Source organism: Oncorhynchus kisutch, linkage group LG5 (genome assembly GCF_002021735.2).
Source record: "Oncorhynchus kisutch isolate 150728-3 linkage group LG5, Okis_V2, whole genome shotgun sequence".
Classification (NCBI taxonomy): Eukaryota; Metazoa; Chordata; class Actinopteri; order Salmoniformes; family Salmonidae; genus Oncorhynchus; species Oncorhynchus kisutch.
The window spans coordinates 50,087,166-50,107,409 of record NC_034178.2 but is presented as its reverse complement, the minus strand read 5'-3'; the positions used below and the strand labels follow the sequence as shown (position 1 = coordinate 50,107,409).

Genomic DNA, 20,244 nt, shown 5'->3' with positions numbered 1-20,244 from the left:
ATTCCCTATTTAGTGCACTACTTTTGACCAGGGCCCATATAACTCATTTACTGACCATTTTGATACCTTCTGGAAACAATGCTTGCATTACAAGGAGGATATAAAGAGGGACTTAGGAAAATTGCAATTGGCTCAGAACAGGGCAGCATGGCTGGCCCTTGGATGAACACAGAGAGCTAACATTAATGTCAATCTCTCCTAGCTCAAAGTGGAGGAGAGATTGACTACATCACTACTTGTATTTGTGAGAGGTATTGACATCAATCAATCAAATGTATTTATAAAGCCCTTTTTACATCATGTCACAAAGTGCTATACAGAAACCCAGCCTAAAACCTCAAACAGCAAGCAATGCAGATGTAGAAGTACAGTGGCTAGGAAAAACTCCTTAGAAAGGCAGGAACCTAGGAAGAAAACTAGAGAGGATCCAGGCTGTGAGGGGTGGTTGAATGCACCGAGCTGTCTCTTTGAACTACTGGCACACAGCTTGGACACCCATGTATACCTCACAAGACATTCCACCAGAGGTCTCTTCACAGTCCCCAAGTCCAGAACAGACTATGGGTGGCGCACAGTACTACATAGAGCCATGACTACATGGAACTCTATTCCACATCAAGTAACTCATGCCAGCAGTAAAATTAGATTTAAAAAACAGATTAAAATATACCTTACGGAACTGTGGGGACTGTGAAGCAACACAAACAGACACATGCATAAAAACACACAATAACATACGCACTATACACACATGTACACATAGATTTTGTGTTATAGATAAGTGGTAGTAGAGTAGAGGCCTGAGGACTCACACTTAATATGTTGTAAAATCTGTTATGAATGTATTGTAATGTTTTTTAAATGTATAACTGCCTTAATTTTGCTGGACCCCAGGAAGAGTAGCTGTTGCCTTGGCAGCAGCTAATGGGGATTCTTAATAAATACAAAATACAACTCTGGTCAAACGTTGTGCACTATACAGGTAATAGGGTGCCCTTTGGGATGTATTCCTTAACTATCAATAGCAGGTTGCTGGTGTATAGTTGGGCCAGTCACAACACACCTTCCCAGGAAGTCATCCGCATCCATGTCTTTATCATACAGCTCTACCTGGACCTCCTGACCAGCCTGGGGGTTCAGCACCGTCTGGGGAAACACACATATGTCAGGGAAGATCAATAACAACAAAACTACATATAAATAATACTATTACATGTTATTAAGGCAGAAAGCTAGCAAAGGTCCTCCTGGGTGGCACAGTGGTCTAGGGCACTGCATCGCAGCGCTAGCTGTGCCACCAGAGACTCTGGGTTCGGGCCCAGGCTCTGTCGCAGCCGGCCACGACCAGGAGGTCGGTGGGGCGACACACAATTGGCCTAGCGTCGTCCGGGTTAGGGAGGGTTTGGCCGGTAGGGATATCCTTGTCTCATCTCGCACCAGCAACTCCTGTGGTGGGCCGGGCGCAGTGCGCGCTAACCAAGGTTGCCAGGTGCACGGTGTTTCCTCCGACACATTGGTGCGGCTGGCTTCGGGTTGGAGGCGCGCTGTGTTAAGAAGCAGTGCGGCTTAGTTGGGTTGTGTTTCGGAGGACGCATGGCTTTCGATCTTCATCTCTCCTGAGCCCGTACGGGAGTTGTAGCAATGAGACAAGATAGTAATTACTAAATATTGGATACCACGAAATTGGGGAGAAAAGGGGGTAAAATGTTTTTTATTTTTTATTTAAAGGTAGCAAAGGCACTTCTAGATGTCTCAGATATATTCTTACATGAGAGAAGCCCTCCAAATACAGTAATTGTAAAAAAGATCAAAAGTCTGTCCTAACACGCATTGCTTTTACTTTCTTCAGTACAGCACAATCCCTTTTACCGCTCATCTAAATGGGCACACAGTTCAACAGCCGACAGAGATTAATTGAATAAACTACAAGTCCCTCCATACCTCAAACATCTCGTTCCAGGTGGGGTTGAGGTTCTCCTTGATTACATGACTCTTAAACTTGACCACTCCGATGTTGATCTTGACATAGGGGTCACTCTTGCCCTTCTTCAGGCCTCCCATCAGCTTATCCATGGCAACCAGATCCTGGGCCTCCAGTACATGGATTCTCAGCACCCCCTACAGGACAAACAACAGAACTGCAGTGGCACACTATAACCTTTTTGAAGGCATCCTAGCATTATCAAAATACAAACAATATAAGGTCTTGAGATATTTTTTTTTCATTTTTAACTTTTGTTCTTGGTAGTATAAATCATTTTTATAGTCCCTTCAGTAAAGCACCCACCTCAGTGCCAAAACTTGGGTGAGGGGTAGTGTGAGGAGGGCGTGTTTCAGGGATGACATCAGGCATGACCTCAGCTTCCTCGGGTACAGACACAGAAGGAAGGCTAGACACTGTAGCTCTGGCAATGTCCTCTGTAACAGATCTGAATATTCATAAAGGAACACACACACACACAGCATGTTGATAGCTGCTTCCCACACTGAAGATTATCAATGCAAAGTCAGTGTACATGCAAAGCTCTGTGGATCTGTTGTTGAATGGAGCTCACCCTGCCGTTGGCCCCTGCCAGGGTTGGAGCTCCTCAGTGTCTGCTGTGACTGACAGTTGGGTGACGGTGATAGGTTCTTCTGGCTCCTCTTTCTGCTGGTCAAAAACACATGTCAATGCTTTCACCTGCAGCTATAAAGTTGTAGTTGGCCATGCAATTCATATCAAAACCAATGATTCATGAATACATAAACTCTTAGTTTCAGTGTATTGTGACCAGGGGTTCGAACTGAAATGATTTTACAATCGTTTTGTTCTGAACAGAACCATTTCTTGTTCTGTTATACTGTTCCGACCAGCAAAATAAACTTCTGAACCGGTTCGAACCCCAAAAAAGTAACGGTTTATATTGTTTCTTTCTGTTCTTTTTAAAACCTCTGAAACCATATATATATATATTTTTTTACATTTAGCGCAACATTAAATTACTTCACCAATCATACAGCTTGCTATGGAGAGGGCAAGCTATAGCTCAGTGAGTTGTTTGCATGCGTGATGGAATTCAAAAGTGTCGGGTGCGAGATCCAACTGAAATGTTGTGGGTAGGGAGAGAGTGAGAGAGGGTGGAGGATGGGGCTTGTCTTGGAGTGCTGGGCATTTTGTGGGTAGGGAGAGAGTGAGAGAGGGTAGAGGATGGGGCTTGTCTTGGAGTGCTGGGCATTTTGTGGGTAGGGAGAGAGTGAGAGAGGGTGGAGGATGGGGCTTGTCTTGGAGTGCTGGGCATTTTGTGATGGCATGCATTATCTGAATTAGGCCTACAGAACTATACCTACGGAGGAGCGGCTTCTATGGAGGACCTTTGACTGTCTTTGAACTTCAGAGTTGCTTTAACGTTGGACCAGACCTAGCTAGCTAGCTAACAAGCTTGTGTGTGCAGAGCGTCACCAGAATAAAAAACAAGTCTTACCTTTTGGTAGTTAATAAATCCAATGTGAATAACGATAGTATCCCTAACTAGCATTGAAAAAGTACATCCATTATTCTGTAATTAAAAATCTCTCTCCCTATCTTCTGAATTACGCTTGTAACATCAATAGGCTACAGTAGACTATGCTTCAGAGTGGGAGGGGCAGGTAGCCTACACACACACAAACACACTGGCAAAAGATTTTCAGCTGGCAGGCAGACACTGGAATAAGTTTCTGAGTGACAGAGGGAGGGCTTTGCATAGACGCTTTGTTGTGGTTTTTGTGGGACTGGAGAAAAATGCCCTGAACGTAAAATAACGTTATTAACCGTTTCCCATGCTTTTAATGACTTTGGTTCCCGGTTCTGATCCTGTTTCTTGAAAAATTTCTCTATTTTCCAGTTTTCAGTTCTGTTCCCTGAACCAGTTCCAACCACAGATTGTGACAGGAAAAAAATATTGACTCTGAATACAATTCAGACAGAATGCTTAATGATATGCATACAGAGGCATCCACCTACTGATTGCCTACCTCAGTTTCAAAGCTGGGGTCAGGGGTGTGGAGTGTCTCAGGAGGGCTGGGGTCTTCTTTAGGGACCTCAAAGACAACCTCTACTTCCTCAGGTTCAGAGATAGAGGGTTGGCTAGAGACTGCAACAGATCTGAAAACACACAAAGAGACACATGTGCCAAAATGTTTTATAATTGACATACACTGCATACATTTTGCATATAAATTGCAATCAACTTATAAAAAATATTTGAATATTGGGAGGGGCCAAGACAAAAACTCACTCCTCAGAGGGCACCTCACTGTCTTGGTCCTCCTCAATAGTCGCAGTAACTGGCTGCTCAATAGTGATTGGTTCTTCCTCCTCACTGTAACTCCAACTAGTAATAGTTTCTGGACCTGAGTCAGAGCCTTGTGGTACCCCAACACCCTCAGTCATCTTCGAGTTCAGGATCTTTGAATGAAAACATGCCACTAATAATTTACCAATATTTTTTTGACAATGTTAGACTGCCAGGTGCAGGTAAAGTACATAATGTGGCGCTTTGTGTACTCTATGGCACACTCAATAATGTTGATTGATAGTATACAGTGCCTATAGAAAGACTACACCCCTTTTACATTTGTTCACATTTTGTAGCTTAACAAAGTGGGATTGTATTTCTTTTGTAATTGCTCTACATAAAATACTCCATAATGTTAAAGTGGAAAGAAAATTATACACATTTTTACAAATTAATAAAGTTTAAATAACTAAAATATAGTTGTTGCATAAGTATTCACCCTCTTTGTTTAAGCAAGCCTTAATAAGTTCAGAAGTAAAATATGGCTTAACAAATCACATAAGTTATATGGACTCACTCTGTGTGAAATAATAGTAGGGGTTGACATGATTTTTTAATGACTACCCCTTCCTGTCGTCCACATATATACAACATCTGTAAGGTCCCTCAGTCAAGTATTGTATTTCAAGCTCAGATTCAATTACAAAGACCAGGGAGCTTTTCGAAAGCCTCATAAAGAAGGACAGTGATTGGTAGATGGCTAACAATAACAAATCAGACATTGAATATATCTTTAAGCATGGTCAATTGAATCATTATTGTGTGGATGATTTATTAAACCATTATTAAACCATCCAGACACATCAAAGATGCTTTGAGCTGCAGACAGGAAGGAAACTGCTTAGGGATGTCACCATGAAGCCATTGGTGATTTTAAAACAGCAGAAATCAATGGCGGTGATGGGAGTAGAACATTGTATTGACTCCACAATAATGACCTAAATGACAGAGTGAAAAGAAGAATACAAATATAAAGAATACAAAATATTCCAAAACATTCAAGGTGGCATGAAAGTAAACCTGCGGAAATAAATGAGTAACTGCCTCCTTATTTGCAAGCAAGGGTATGCAACGACTGGGGAGTTTTTCAGGATCAAAAGAAACGGGATGGTGCTAAGCACAGGCCAAATACTAGAGGAAAATCTGCTTCAGTCTGCTTTACACCAGACACGAGAAGAAGAATTCACATTTTAGCAGGACACTATTTATTTACTGTACCTTTATATAACCAGTATGTATATATTCCAGTGTTTTACTTGCTATATTGTATTTACTTTGCCACCATGGCCTTTTTGCCTTTACCTCCCTTCTCACCTCATTTGCTCACATTGAATATAGACTTGTTTATACTGTATTATTGACTGTATGTTTGTTTTACTCCATGTGTAACTCTGTGTCGTTGTATCTGTCGAACTGCTTTGCTTTATCTTGGCCAAGCCACAGTTGTAAATGAGAACTTGTTCTCAACTTGCCTACCTGGTTAAATAAAGGTAAAATAAATTAATTAATTAAAAATTAAAAAAGAAAATAACCAGGCAAGTCAGTTAAGGACAAATTCTTATTTTCAATTACAGCCTAGGAACAGTGGGTTAACTGCCTGTTTAGGGGAAGAATGACATATTTGTACCTAGTCAGCTCGGGGGTTTGAACTTGCAATCTTCAAGTTACTAGTCCAACGCTCTAACCACTAGGCTACCCTGCCACCCCAACAGCCTCCTACACAAAGCCACATTTACACAGGAGTTGTTTACCAATAAGACAGTGCATGTTCTTGAAAGAACATCTATGGCAAGACTTGAACATTTCTTTCTAGCCATGATCCTAAACACCTTGACAGGGCTTGAAGAATTTAGAAAAGAATAATAAGAAAATGTTGCATAATACAGGTGTGCAAAGCTCTTATGAGATTTACCCAAGAAGACTCACAGCTGTCATCGCTGCCAAAAGGTATTTCTAACATGTATTGATTGGCTCAGGGGGGTGAATACTTATCTAATCAAGGTATATTATGGTTTTATTTAGTACTCATATATATTTTTTTAATCAAATCAAGTATTCTGTGTAGATTGTTGACAAAAAATGACAATTCAATACATTTTTATCTCACTTTGTAACACAATAAAATGTGAAGAAATCAAAATGGGGTGTAGACATTCTCTAGGCACTGTAGAGGACCATAGAGGATATAGAAGTGTGTCTCACCTTCAGTTCAGCCCTCAGTAGAATCTGACTGTCAGGTGAGGCTCCATCCAGACTCAGCCAATGATCCAGGACCAGATCTGGTTCTGACAACAGCTCTCTGACTGGTACCACCAGAGAACCCATCGCCTGATCCCAAGCACTGGAGAGCTAGAGAAAGATAAATAAAGAGTGATTAGAAAGGAAAAGATAAAAGGGTAGATTTGTGTGGATGAACTGCATTTAACAGAGACTGTGCTAGATGTTTACAGTGTGTGACATTATGTTTTAATTAAACATTATCCATTTTTAGTGACTCCATCCTGAAGCAGACTGAACTCTCACCTTCACTATGAGAATCTCCTCTCTGGGGTCACGAACCAGGAAGTAGAAAGCCTCTTCCCATTGGGGGGAGTTGGTACGATCACATACCTTCAGAGAGACAGAGAAGTTGACTTTCACGGCAGATCCAATAACAAGTCATGCATTTCAGCTCTAAGGATACTGCCTCACCTTGGTTCTATATGTTGTCTCTCCCAGAACAAGCTCAGCTCCAGCCTTTGGCTCCTTCCCACTCTTCTTCAACTAGGAGCACACAGAGACCACACGATACAACAGCCAAAATCAAACACTGATTGTGAGCAACTAGACAAAATAAACCAACATCTGTGCATAACCCATATCACAGCTGCAAAACTAGACAACAACGCATAGCCAGAGTTCAAACGAAGTGGCACAGTTTCTGAGGTGAAGAGGTGTAAGGTGACTCACAGGCAGTGAGTGGGCTCTGTCCATGTAGACGAAGAGCAGAGCAGCAGAGGGAACCGCCTTGTTCTGGTAGGACTGGAGAGACTGCAGCTGTAGCACCTGGAGCATGGGATCACATTGGAATAAAAAACAGAACAGGTCATCAAAAGGTTAAAAATGATTCAAATGAGAGTGAGATAGGTGGGATGGGGTTCTTAAATAAGGGGAGGTTAGGATATTGGAGAATAACACTGGAAAACTACAGAGAAGGGAGATGAGGTGTAAAATGAATATACATTGTAGAAGACCACTGACCTGATCCAGTCTGTCTGGTTGTGATACTGTTGGTACCCACTCCAGTACCAGGTGAACACGACCTGACTTCACATCATTCAGAGTGTACCACTGGAAAAGAGACAAGAAACCACACATCAGACGGTGTACTAAAACTAAAACACACATTATACAGATGAGTGTACCGACTACCGATGTAAGCGAGTACAGACATCATTTAGTACACGAGCAGAGAGCGCTGTAAGCATTACCTGGTCTGTATACTGGGAGTGTATGATGTCTCTCATACTGATGTTACACCTGTACACAGGAGGGAAGAATACAGTCAGAAATCAAACAACACTTTGACAGGGAACAACATGGCTAACAAAAAGTACAGGACCCAACCTGGATGTATACCACATGGAATCCTATTCTCTACATAGTGCACTAATTAGTGTCAAAAGCAGTGCACTTTATATACGGCAAAGGGTTCCATTTGGAAAGCAGGGCAGCTCCTCTCACCTGCCCAGGAAGTCATCCTTGTCCATGTCTTTATCATACAGCTCTACCTGGACCTCCTGATCTGACTGTGGGGTCATCACCGTCTGGGGAAACACATCATATTGACGGTAACACTTAGAGAGGAAACTATAAGTAAACGTATAGAGCAGGAGTCATGACAGTCGTTGACAGACAACATGTCAAAAATACTTCATATGAATATTCTTATGTGTACAAAGTTCACATTTCTACTCCTATTCATCAGAAAGCAATAGATTGCATGAAACATAATTCCACAAAGAACAGTTTCCAGACTTTCCACAGACAAAGTCCCCAGTTAGAAAAAAGAGAGACTACAGCGGATGCAGAGAGCTAACATTGAATCAGGTGAGAAATGGCAGACATAACAGGGTTGACTCACGTCAGAATACAATTCTAAAGTTGGTATACTAGGTTACTTAGGAGTTACCTGAAAAAAATGTCTGTTTTGTTTAGAGAAGTAAAACAAATATATTCAGAGAAGTTTAAAACTTGTTAGGGTCTTTTTTTTCAGAATTTCTGCCTGACTGACGTGCCCAAAGTAAACTGACTGTTACTCAGGCCCAGAAGCCAGGATATGCATATCATTGGTAGAATTGGATAATGCATAAGACTATAAAATAATGCATAAGACTATAACACAATTGCTATGGTAGGAGAAAATCCATTTCCTTTTTTTTTTTTGAGATCCCAGGCACTTATAATGGAAAGCTATGGGTCCTATGCAATTCCAGCTCCCAGATTGCAATTTCTATGGCTTCCACTAGATGTCAACAGTCTTTGTTCAAGGTTTCAGGCTTGATTTCTTCCCAAACGAGGAAGAATTTTGAGTTTTGGCACTGGGAGTCACAATTGGAAATCAGTCTGTGCGTGCGTGACGAAGACGCGCACTTGCTAATTTGACTTTTCTATTGAACATACTTCTTTCCGTATGAAATATTATAGTTTCTTTACATTTTAGGGTACCTGAGGACTAGATAGAAACGTGACTTGGTTTAACAAAGTTTAGTGGTAGCTTTTTGGATTAATTTGTCTGCAGGTAGCACGAGTGGATTACCAAAATCGATGACACCAACTAAACTGACTTTTTGGAGGACCGGCTGAGGAGGACCGGCTGAGAAAGCTGGATGCAGTCACAAACGAATAATAGGCAGACGTGGTCTAAACTATTAGAGTTTTAGCAACCAGGAAATGGCAGAGAGATTTCTGCATAGTGTAACTTTAAGGAGAAAAACAGAAGAAAATGTTACACATCTACTACAATAGGTACACAAAGGAGACAAGGAGGTCTACAACTGGTGTTTGGGAAACTACATTGGTGAGACCCGCGCAGAGAAGGAAGAAAAGAAGAGGACCAAGCTCCTGAAGACCGAAGCAAATCAACAGAAGGTCAAAGGGCAATGGCTCCAGTGGGAGAAATCCAAAGCCAAAAAGAAACAGATAAAGAAAATGCAGGAGAGGACCAAATACAATTGACTATGGAAAAATATCAAGGTAAATGTTAAAGCTGCATTATGGAACTTTTTGGGCGACCCAACCAAAATCACATAGAAATGTGTGTCACTATTTCTTTGCTTCCTGTTCTTAACTTTTGTTTTTGCGTTTTTTACTTTCGCTTTTGTACACCAGCTTCAAAGACCTAAAACAAGGAAGTCATATTGAGACTTAACTCTCTTCTACAAATGAGCCCTGCACGATACAAAAACAAGCACATACAACAGGCAAGTATCGAAAAAAACAAATATAGACAATGTACATTAAGATACAAAACACAGTCAATTAAAACCAACACATTCTTCATTATAAAAATCCTCTGTCAGCTGTCTGAATTGACCTAGGGCCTTCCAAGTATCCAATCCAAATGTCTTTTGGCGATTATTCCAAACAGGGTGCAAGGCAATTAGAGGCAGATTTACCTAACTTTGTAGACACCAAATGACTATCCAAACTTAACCAACTCTGTGAAGGAGTTTGGTAACTTGTCATTTGAAATCTTAACAGTAATGTTAGGTAAGTCTGAAGCTTATGGAGCAGGGCTTTGTAAACAAAAAGAGCGTAATGATGTGATCTACGTGACTTTAAAGAGGTCCAGCCAACCTTTTGGTAAAGAATGCAGTGCTGAGAAATAAAACAGTCTCCTGTGATAAAAGGAAGAGTGCTATGACAAACTGCATCCAGGGGTTTAAGAGTAGTGGCAGCAGCACATTGATAAATAGTATCACCATAATCAAGAACAGATAGAAAGAATGACTGCACAATCTGCTTCCTGCTGACGTGAGAGAGGCAAGATCTGTTTCTATAAAATAAAATAAAAACACTTTAAATGTTAGATCTTAACAAGCTCAAAATACAATATTTTTGGTTACGTGAAATATATTTCACAGCGGTTTAGATGGTACAGTGATTCTTTACACTATACTTGCTTGTTTTGTCACAAACTGAAATTAGACAAACTGCTAGAATTTTTGCACGCAGGAAATGGCAGAGCGACTTCTGCATAGTGCATATTTGAATTTAAGGATGGGTTTTGTGTCAACAGTCACTTGTGGACTCTACTAATGAGTTAAGTGAATGTATCAACTGTAATCAGGCTAGTTGTTGTACCTCAGCTATGTGAAAATACACTGTATTCATCCTAATTTACCCTTAACACTTCTCCCCTTTCGTTGTTCTATTTCTCAGCTCTGGTGTGTTAGAAGACTGATTTCTTCTTACTCTTCATCGTATTCTTTATCATCTTTTGCTATTCAGGACTATCAGCATTATTAATGACAAATAAATTGCAATATTGTCACTTCTGCTTTGTTCCATATTCTGTTAGACAGGATGGATGGTTCACTTAATGACATGCCAAATATTGCTAAATATTGCTATTTAGCAGATTAACACTGGGGTGATAAATGATCAGATGGTCATGTGCAGGTAGAGATACTGGTGTGCAAAAGAGCAGAAAAGTAAAGTACTGAATACCTCCATACCTCATACATCTCGTTCCAGGTGGGGTTGAGGTTCTCCTTGATCACATGACTCTTAAACTTGACCCCTCCGATGTTGATCTTGACGTACGGGTCACTCTTGCCCTTCTTCAGGCCCCCCATCAGATTGTCCTTGGCGATTAGATTCTGGGCCTCCAGTAGGTGGATTCTCAGCACCCCCTAAAAACAAACACTAGTAACAAGACTGTACAAAAAACAGCAGTGTAGCATGAAATACCTGATTCACATAGCACTGTACATAGTATTAAATAACTTATTCACACAGTAAATGGTACTGCTCGGCTATGAAAAGCCAACTGACATTTACTCCTGAGGTACTGACCTGTAGCACCCTCTACAACCACTGTGATTATTATTTGAACCTGCTGGTCATCTATGAACATCTTGAAGAACAATCTGGCCTTGACGGCCATGTACTCTTAGAATTTCCACCCGGCACAGCCAGAAAAGGACTGGCCAACCAAAGCATCCTTCACTCATGCTACCAAACATACCCTCGTAAAACTGACTATCCTACCGATCCTTGACTTCAGCGATGTCATTTACAAAATAGCCTCCAACACTTTACTCAGCAAATTGGATGCAGTCTATCACAGTGCCATCCATTTTGTCACCAAAGCCCCATATACTACCCACCACTGCGACCTGAATGCTCTCGTTGGCTGGCCCTCGCTTCATATTCGGCGCCAAACCCACTGGCTCAAGGTCATCTATAAGTCTTTGCTAGGTAAAGTCCCGCCTTATCACAGCTCACTGGTCACCATAGCAGCACCCACCCGTAGCACGCTCTCCAGCAGGTATATTTCACTGGCTGCCTTTCCTTCCAGTTCTCTGCTGCCAATGACTGGAACGAATTGCAAAAATCACTGAAGCTGGAGACTAATATCTCCCTCACTAACTCGAAGCATCAGCTGACAGAGCAGCTTATAGATCATTGCACCTGTACATAGCCCATCTGTAAATAGCCCACCCAACTACCTCATCCCCATGTTATATTTATTTTTTGCTCCTTTGCACCCCAGTATCTCTACCTGCACATTAATCTTCTGCACATCTATCACTCCAGTGTTTTATTGCTAAATTGTAATTATTTCGCCACTATGGCCTATTTATTGCCTTACCTCCCTAATCTTACTTCATTTGCATACACTGTATGTAGACTTTTCTATTGTTATTGACTGTACGTTTGTTTATTCCATGTGTAACTCTGTGTTGTTTGTGTCGCAATGTTTTACTTTATCTTGGCCAGGTCGCAGTTGTAAATGAGAACTTGTTCTTAACTGGCCTACCTGGTTAAATAAAGGTGAAATAAATTAAATTAAATAAAACACCGGCACACTGCTTCTCACCTCAGAGCCAAAGCTGGGCTCAGGGTTGGTGTGTGTTGGGAGTGTTCCAGGAAGACAGGGTTCCTCAGTGACCTCCTCAGGTACCATCTCAGTAACTGTTACCCTCTTAGCCTCCTCTGGCTCTGGTACTGGTGCTGGGATAGAGGAAGGGCTGGGGGATGGAGCACTGGGAGTGTCCACTGAAATACACCTGAACGGACATGGTGGAAGAACAGAGAAATTGGTTAATCTTGTGTGTGTGTGTGTGTGTGTGTGTGTGTGTGTGTGTGTGTGTGTGTGTGTGTGTGTGTGTGTGTGTGTGTGTGTGTGTGTGTGTGTGTGTGTGTGTGTGTGTGTGTGTGTGTGTGTGTGTGTGTGTGTGTGTGTGTGTGTGTGTGTGTGTGTGTATATTAGTATACACTCATTTGTTCTACCTCTGCTGCACTGTGTCTCTCTCCAGACTCTGTTCAGCATTAGAGGCGGCTCGAGCTCTGGGTTGATCTGCCCTCTCCACATCAATCTCACACTTCTTGGGACACAGCACCTGTAGAAGAAAAACACATTTAATAACTCCACCATACAACCTTATTACAAAACATCATGTATTGAATCAATACACGTCTATAGTGCCTCCTACTGGTTAAGATAGTGTTTCTAAAGTACTGTAACTGCAAGAGTGTGTTTCACCTTCAGTTCAGCCCTCAGTAGAATCTGACTGTCAGGTGAGGCTCCATCCAGACTCAGCCACTGATCCAGGACCAGATCTGGTTCTGACAGCAGCTCTCTGACTGGTACCACCAGAGAACCAATAGGCAAGGTCCAACTGTGAGACAACTAGTATAAGAGAAAATGGAAGAAGGATAGATGACACCCTTTTATAAAAGCACACATCTTTAAGCTCTTATCTAAAACATACACACTCACCTTCACTATGAGGATCTCCTCTCTGGGGTCATGAACCAGGAAGTAAAAAGCCTCGTCCCACTGGGGTGAGATGGTGCGATCACACACCTTAAAAGACATAGAAAGGAGGCATGAGCTGTAAATTCACTGCCAGAGATATTTACTGGAAAGGAGCAGGATTATGTCTTATTTTGGTGACATAATCATTGATGCTTGGCTGCTGTTTGACAAATACAAATAATCTAATCATTTAGACTAGCCTACCCGCACTGTATCTGCAAGCTGTTGACTACAGCACACTTGCCAAAATCAGAGTGGGTACACTAGCTATATATAACGGCAAAAAATTGGGTGAGAAAACCATCAGTAGAGTTGAAAATGCGATGGAAACCCATTTAACCGTTTTTGGTACATGGGATTTTAACTGCAAAAGGTATTTTGTGTAATTGATGATTACTTGGGTGCTGCCAGCTGTGGGCATGTGGGCAGGATTAAAATAAATAATCCCAACCCAATGAAAACTGTTACGGTATCCTTAATTCCGTGACATACCATTTTTCCCCTATCATCTCACAAATCTCTTTTTTGCACGAGACTGACTTTATGAACAAAACATTTACACTTTGTAGTCAAAAAAATTACTTGCTTTTTAGGGGTTTTACAGTGTCATATCTCAATTTTAAATGGGACATATTGCATGAGTTATCTGTCTCACCGTCGTTTTATGGGAGGTCCCCCCCACAACAAGTTCAGCTCCCACTTTTGGCTCCTTCCCACTTTTCTTCAGCTAGAAACACACCACAATAAACAAACACACACACACTAGATGTGCACAAAAATAAACACCGTATTCATATGTAAAATAGAATGAGTCTTCTAAACATAACAAACATAAATCATTATCATAAGCCCTGCACACAAAGTCATGAGATCCCTTCCAAACTGAGAAAGAGGTAGATTAGACGCACGGGTAGGCCGTCAGCCCTCTCCACAAACACAAACAGTAGAGCCATGGATGGAAAGGCTTTGTTGTGGTAAGACTGCCTGGACTGAAACTGGAACACCTGAGGGAAATGTAAACAGGTCAGTGGGACTGTATGGCACTGTTTCAGGATGCATTACTCTACTGTTTTCTACTGCCTATTATACTGAACAAAAACACAACATGCAACAATTTCAAAAATTGTACTGAGTTACAGTTCATATAAGGAAATCATTCAATTGAAATAAATTCATTAGGCCCTAATCTATCGATTGCACGTGACTTGGCAGGGGTGCAGTGATGGGAGGGCATGGGAAGGCATAGGATGGATGGATTATCTTGACAAAGGAGAAATGCTCACTTAACAGGGATGTAAACACATTTTTACACAAAATTTGAGAGAAATAAGCTGGAACATTTTGTTACGTTACAGCCTAATTCTAAAATTGATTCAATTGTTTTTTTCTCCCCTCATCAATCTACACACATTATTTTGTAAAAATGTCTAAAAACCTGTTTTCGCTTTGTCATTATGGGGTAGTGTGTGTAGATTGATGAAAAAAAACAAATATTAAATCAATTTTACAAAAAGGCTGTAACAAAGAAAAAAAATGAAAAAGGGAAAGGGTCTGAATACTTTCCGAATGCACTGTATGTGTATAAGGATATATTACTCTACTGTTTAATACGAATGCACTGTATGTGTATAAGGATATATTACTCTACTGTTTAATACGAATGCACTGTATGTGTATAAGGATATATTACTCTACTGTTTAATACGAATGCACTGTATGTGTATAAGGATATATTACTCTACTGTTTAACACGAATGCACTGTATGTGTATAAGGATATATTACTCTACTGTTTAATACGAATGCACTGTATGTGTATAAGGATATATTACTCTACTGTTTAATACGAATGCACTGTATGTGTATAAGGATATATTACTCTACTGTTTAATACGAATGCACTGTATGTGTATAAGGATATATTACTCTACTGTTTAATACGAATGCACTGTATGTGTATAAGGACATATTACTCTATTGTTAAATTTTTTTATTTTACTAGGCAAGTCAGTTAAGAACAAATTCTTATTATCAATGACAGCCTAGGAACAGTGGGTTAACTGCCTTGTTCAGGGACAGAACGACAGATTTGTACCTTGTCAGCTCAGGGATTCGAACTTGCAAACTTTCGGTTACTAGTCCAACGCTCTAACCACTAGGCTAACCACTAGGCTACCCTGCCGCCCCATGAAATGGTTTTTTTCTCCCCTCATCATTAATACGAATGCACTGTATGTGTATAAGGATATATTACTCTACTGTTTAACACGAATGCACTGTATGTGTATAAGGATATATTACTCTACTGTTTAATACGAATGCACTGTATGTGTATAAGGATATATTACTCTACTGTTTAATACGAATGCACTGTATGTGTATAAGGATATATTACTCTACTGTTTAATACTGCAAATATTTGGGGGATGAATTTAAAACTGGAAGAATAGGACTGACCTGATCCAGTCTGTCTGGTTGTGATACTGTTGGTACCCACTCCAGTACCAGGTGAAGGCGACCTGACTTCACATCATTCAGAGTGTACCACTGGAAAAGAGAGACAACAACTCACAGTGTAGCCTACCATTGAAACAGAGTAACTAAAAAGCTTTCACATAGGATGGTAAAGTTCAACATTCAGTGCACCTGACTGGTTTGTTTAAATTAGAGTATGTAGCCATGTAACTCCCATGCAGGCAGGTAGATCTCACCTGGTCAGTGTATTGAGAGGTGATGATATCCTTCAGACTGATCTTCAACCTGTAACAGTACATCACTGTCAGAGAACAAACTACTTAGAGAGCCAGCTACTGTACAAATACATGTAATATGGAGCAAAAATACATCTATGGGAGTAGTTACATGTCCCTGCCATAGAAATCTATCTAATTCCCAGAGACTGTTTGCATCCCAAATGGCACCCTAAAGTAGTGCACTATATATAGACTAGGATGCCATTGGGTCACAGCCTGCATACCTTCCCATGAAGTCATCCTTCATGTCCATGTCCTTATCAAATAGCTCTACATGCAGCTCCTGGCCAGGCAGTGTGGTCAGAACCACCTGGGAGACAACACAACAACAGCTTCAGTAAGGGCAGTATTCTACATACTAACACTGGAAACACACAGGGAAACACTGGCATTTTTAGGTCACCTAATATTTTCCTCAAAATAATAGACAAGTCCTCAGTTTAAGCCTGCTGTCCTGGTTGTTGAGCACTCGTTCTATGGTTCTCCTGACCCCTCCTGTCTCAGCCTCCAGTATTTATGCTGCAGTAGTTTATGTGTCGGGGGGCTGGGGTCAGTTTGTTATATCTGGAGTACTTCTCCTGTCCTATTCGGTGTCCTGTGTGAATCTAAGTGTGCGTTCTCTAATTCTCTCCTTCTCTCTTTCTTTCTCTCTCTCGGAGGACCTGAGCCCTAGGACCATGCCCCAGGACTACCTGACATGATGACTCCTTGCTGTCCCCAGTCCACCTGGCCATGCTGCTGCTCCAGTTTCAACTTCCACCTGACTGTGCTGCTGCTCTAGTTTCAACTGTTCTGCCTTATTATTATTCGACCATGCTGGTCATTTATGAACATTTGAACATCTTGGCCATGTTCTGTTATAATCTCCACCCGGCACAGCCAGAAGAGGACTGGCCACCCCACATAGCCTGGTTCCTCTCTAGGTTTCTTCCTAGGTATTGGCCTTTCTAGGGAGTTTTTCCTAGCCACCGTGCTTCTACACCTGCATTGCTTGCTGTTTGGGGTTTTAGGCTGGGTTTCTGTACAGCACTCCTTGGATTCATTATTACCCTACAGTGTCATGATTGTCCGTTTGGAACAATGGCTTTATTTGTTTTGTTAAAAATATCTGATTTGAAATTAAGATTTGATTTCACAAGATTTGATTTATTGGCTCGAACAAATAAAATCATGGCCACTATGTAATATCCTACCTCATACATCTCGTTCCAGGTGGGGTTGAGGTTCCTATTGATGACTCGGCTTTCAAAGGTCTCACCCCCAATGTTGATCTTGACATAGGGGTCACTCTTGCCCTTCACCATGCCCCCCATCATGTTGTCCTTGGGGACCAGATTTTGGCCCTCTAGAAGGTGGATTCTCAGCACCCCCTAAAACAACAAAACACTTTACTTCATCACAGACTCACATTCTTCAACATTGCTATCTCATAAACATGGCGTTATTTACCTCTGTGGCAAAGCTGGGGTCTGGGGAGGTCTGTTGGGGGCGTATCTTTGAGAGACCTGCTGCTAGGTTGGCTGCTTCTGTAGAGGAAGTGGGGATGTTTTCCTCATCTAACCATAACACCTGATAGAAAGAGAAAGAAAGAGAGAGAGCCCTTGAATTGAATTGAATTCGAAGAGAGAGAGAGAGAGAGAGAGAGAGAGAGAGAGAGAGAGAGAGATAGAGAGAGATAGAGAGAGAGAGAGAGAGAGAGAGAGAGAGAGAGAGAGAGAGAGAGAGAGAGAGAGAGAGAGAGAGAGAGAGAGAGAGAGAGAGAGAGAGAGGGGAGAGAAAGAGAGAGAGAGGGGAGAGAAAGAGAGAGAGAGAGAGAGAGAGAGAGAGAGAGAGAGAGAGAGAGAGAGGGGAGAGAAAGAGAGAGAGAGAGAGGGGAGAGAAAAAAAGAAATAAAAAATAAAAAAAGAAAGGAAAAAAAGAAAGAACGAAAGAAAGATAATGAGATAGAATAATACAACACACAGGCCAAACTGAGCAATCTGTTTTTAGATGTGCATCAACCTGTAGGTTGGGATTGAGAGGAGGTACCAGTCCTTACCCTGAGTACAGTGTTGATGTAGATGCGGCTGGCAGGGCCAGATTTATCTAGCTGGAACCACTGGTCCAGAGACAGGTTGGGGCCCGACAGCAGGCGGGACAGAGGGATGGACAGACTACCTAGAGTCTGTATCCGGTCATTGTCCTTCACCTGAGACAGACATAGTGAGGATATAGTGAGGACATAGTGAGGATAGTGAGAATGTTGAGTGAAGAATACACACAGAGAAAAGGGACTGTGGTCATTGAACAGAATGCTATGTGGGAAAAAAACAGACAAATGCAGCATTCATTAAATGAACATGATGACAAATGGGTGCAGAACATGTTATCCAATGGAGTTAGAATGTCAAGATACCTGAATGTCTATTGACTGCTTGTGTGGATCTGGGATAAAGAAGGTGAAGGCATCCTCCCATTTTGGGTTGATGGTCGTCCAACAGGTCTAAAAGCAGCGTGAAGGAAAATTGAGAGAGTGAAATAGGAGGGAGTTTGACTTCAAAGCAAAGATAGTCTACCACTGTGGTAGCACTGTTTGGTCATTTTCTCCACTATAGGAGCTGAATGGAATAAGTCATGTAAGTCACTGCTCTGGTAGTCTTACCCTGCTCTCTCGAGTGATGTCCTGTACAGACAACTGCACCATGGGACTAGGTTCTTTATTGCCCTTCTTCATCTAAAACACAAACATAGAAACACACGTTGAAATATAAGGCAAACACAAACAACCAACAACACTACGAGGGGGTTTGTTCCGGCCCAGCGCTAACACAACCAATTAGTGTGGCGCGATTAACCAACATTTAATTTTTTTTCCAGTTATTAAAAAAATTACTTGACTGACGTCGGTTCAATTACTTGAATTCCCATATATAAACACAGCGTTTTTATTTATTTAACCTTTATTTAACCAGGTAAGCTAGTTGAGAACATTTACAACTGTGACCTGGCCAAGATAAAGCAAAGCAGTGTGACAGAAACAACAACACAGAGTTACACATGGAATAAACAAGCGTACAGTCAATAACACAATAGAAAAAAAGAAAGTCTATATACAGTGTGTGCAAATGGCATGAGGAGGTATGGCAATAAATAGGCCATAGTAGCAAGTAATTACAATTTAGCAGATAACACTGGAGTGATAGAGGAGCAGATGATGATGAGCAGATGATGGTGTGTAAGTAGTGATACTGGTGTGCAAAAGAGCAGCAAAGTAAATAAAAACAATATGGGGATGAGGTAGGTAGATTGGGTGGGCTATTTACAGATGGACTATGTACAGCTGCAGCGATCGGTTAGCTGCTCAGATAGCTGATGTTTAAAGTTAGTGAGGGAAATGTAAGTCTCTAGCTTCAGCAATTTTTGCAGTTCATTCCAGTCACTGGCAGCAGAGAACTGGAAGGAAAGGCGGCCAAAGGCGGTGTTGGCGAACGAAGAACGAAGAAACGGACAATATAGAGCTGGCGGAATTTTCCATGCACCGGCAGACGAGGGATAGGGGTGTGTGTCTTTTTGTCAATAACAGCTGGTGCGCGATGTCTAATATTAAAGAAGTCTCGAGGTATCGCTCGCCTGAGGTAGAGTATCTTATGATAAGCTGTCAACCACACTATCTACCAAGAGAGTTCTCATCTGCATTATGCATTATTCGTAGCTGTCTATTTACCACCACAAAGCGAAGCAAAGCTACATTACAGTACTGTTTTGCAAGCACAGACTAGAATATGTTCTGGGATTCATCCAATGGCATTGGGGTGTATACCACCTCAGTCATCGGCTTCATCAATAAGTGCATCGATGACGTCGTCCCCATAGTGACTGTACGTAGACATCCCAACCAGAAGCCATGGATTACAGGCAACATCAGCTTCGAGCTAAAGGCTAGAGCTGCCGCTTTCAAGGAGAGGGAGACTAATCCAGACGCTTATAAGAAATCCCGCTATGCCCTCAGACGAACCATCAAACAAGCAAAGCGTCAATACAGGATTAAGATTGTAACATACTATACCGGCACTGACGCTCGTCGGATGTGGCATGGCTTGAAAACTATTACGGACTATAAAGGGAAACCCAGACTCGAGCTGCCCACGCGAGCCTACAAGACGAGCTAA

General features: G+C 41.5%; 1 protein-coding gene across 3 annotated transcripts in view; it reads right to left on the bottom strand.

Annotated features, from left to right (window-relative positions):
- Positions 1-20,244, bottom strand: part of LOC109891583 (uncharacterized) — an 84,676-nt gene that overhangs the window by 38,499 nt on the left and 25,933 nt on the right. Inside the window, exons 14-41 of one of the 3 annotated variants that reach the window (XM_031825261.1) lie at positions 18,738-18,809; positions 18,492-18,578; positions 18,135-18,284; positions 17,546-17,665; positions 17,290-17,466; positions 16,321-16,406; positions 16,055-16,103; positions 15,801-15,890; positions 14,253-14,348; positions 14,000-14,071; positions 13,306-13,392; positions 13,069-13,215; positions 12,816-12,925; positions 12,403-12,592; positions 11,036-11,212; positions 8,040-8,122; positions 7,787-7,835; positions 7,557-7,646; positions 7,266-7,361; positions 7,008-7,079; positions 6,840-6,926; positions 6,519-6,665; positions 4,257-4,426; positions 3,994-4,123; positions 2,556-2,650; positions 2,288-2,429; positions 1,942-2,118; positions 1,064-1,146 (exon numbers count right to left, since the gene is read on the bottom strand). In XM_031825261.1, coding sequence (XP_031681121.1) covers positions 1,064-1,146; positions 1,942-2,118; positions 2,288-2,429; positions 2,556-2,650; positions 3,994-4,123; positions 4,257-4,426; positions 6,519-6,665; positions 6,840-6,926; positions 7,008-7,079; positions 7,266-7,361; positions 7,557-7,646; positions 7,787-7,835; positions 8,040-8,122; positions 11,036-11,212; positions 12,403-12,592; positions 12,816-12,925; positions 13,069-13,215; positions 13,306-13,392; positions 14,000-14,071; positions 14,253-14,348; positions 15,801-15,890; positions 16,055-16,103; positions 16,321-16,406; positions 17,290-17,466; positions 17,546-17,665; positions 18,135-18,284; positions 18,492-18,578; positions 18,738-18,809 — 3,131 coding nt within the window. The remainder of the gene's footprint in view (positions 1-1,063; positions 1,147-1,941; positions 2,119-2,287; positions 2,430-2,555; positions 2,651-3,993; positions 4,124-4,256; positions 4,427-6,518; positions 6,666-6,839; positions 6,927-7,007; positions 7,080-7,265; positions 7,362-7,556; positions 7,647-7,786; positions 7,836-8,039; positions 8,123-11,035; positions 11,213-12,402; positions 12,593-12,815; positions 12,926-13,068; positions 13,216-13,305; positions 13,393-13,999; positions 14,072-14,252; positions 14,349-15,800; positions 15,891-16,054; positions 16,104-16,320; positions 16,407-17,289; positions 17,467-17,545; positions 17,666-18,134; positions 18,285-18,491; positions 18,579-18,737; positions 18,810-20,244) is intronic. The other 2 variants (XM_031825262.1, XM_031825263.1) reach the window with 2 other exon arrangements.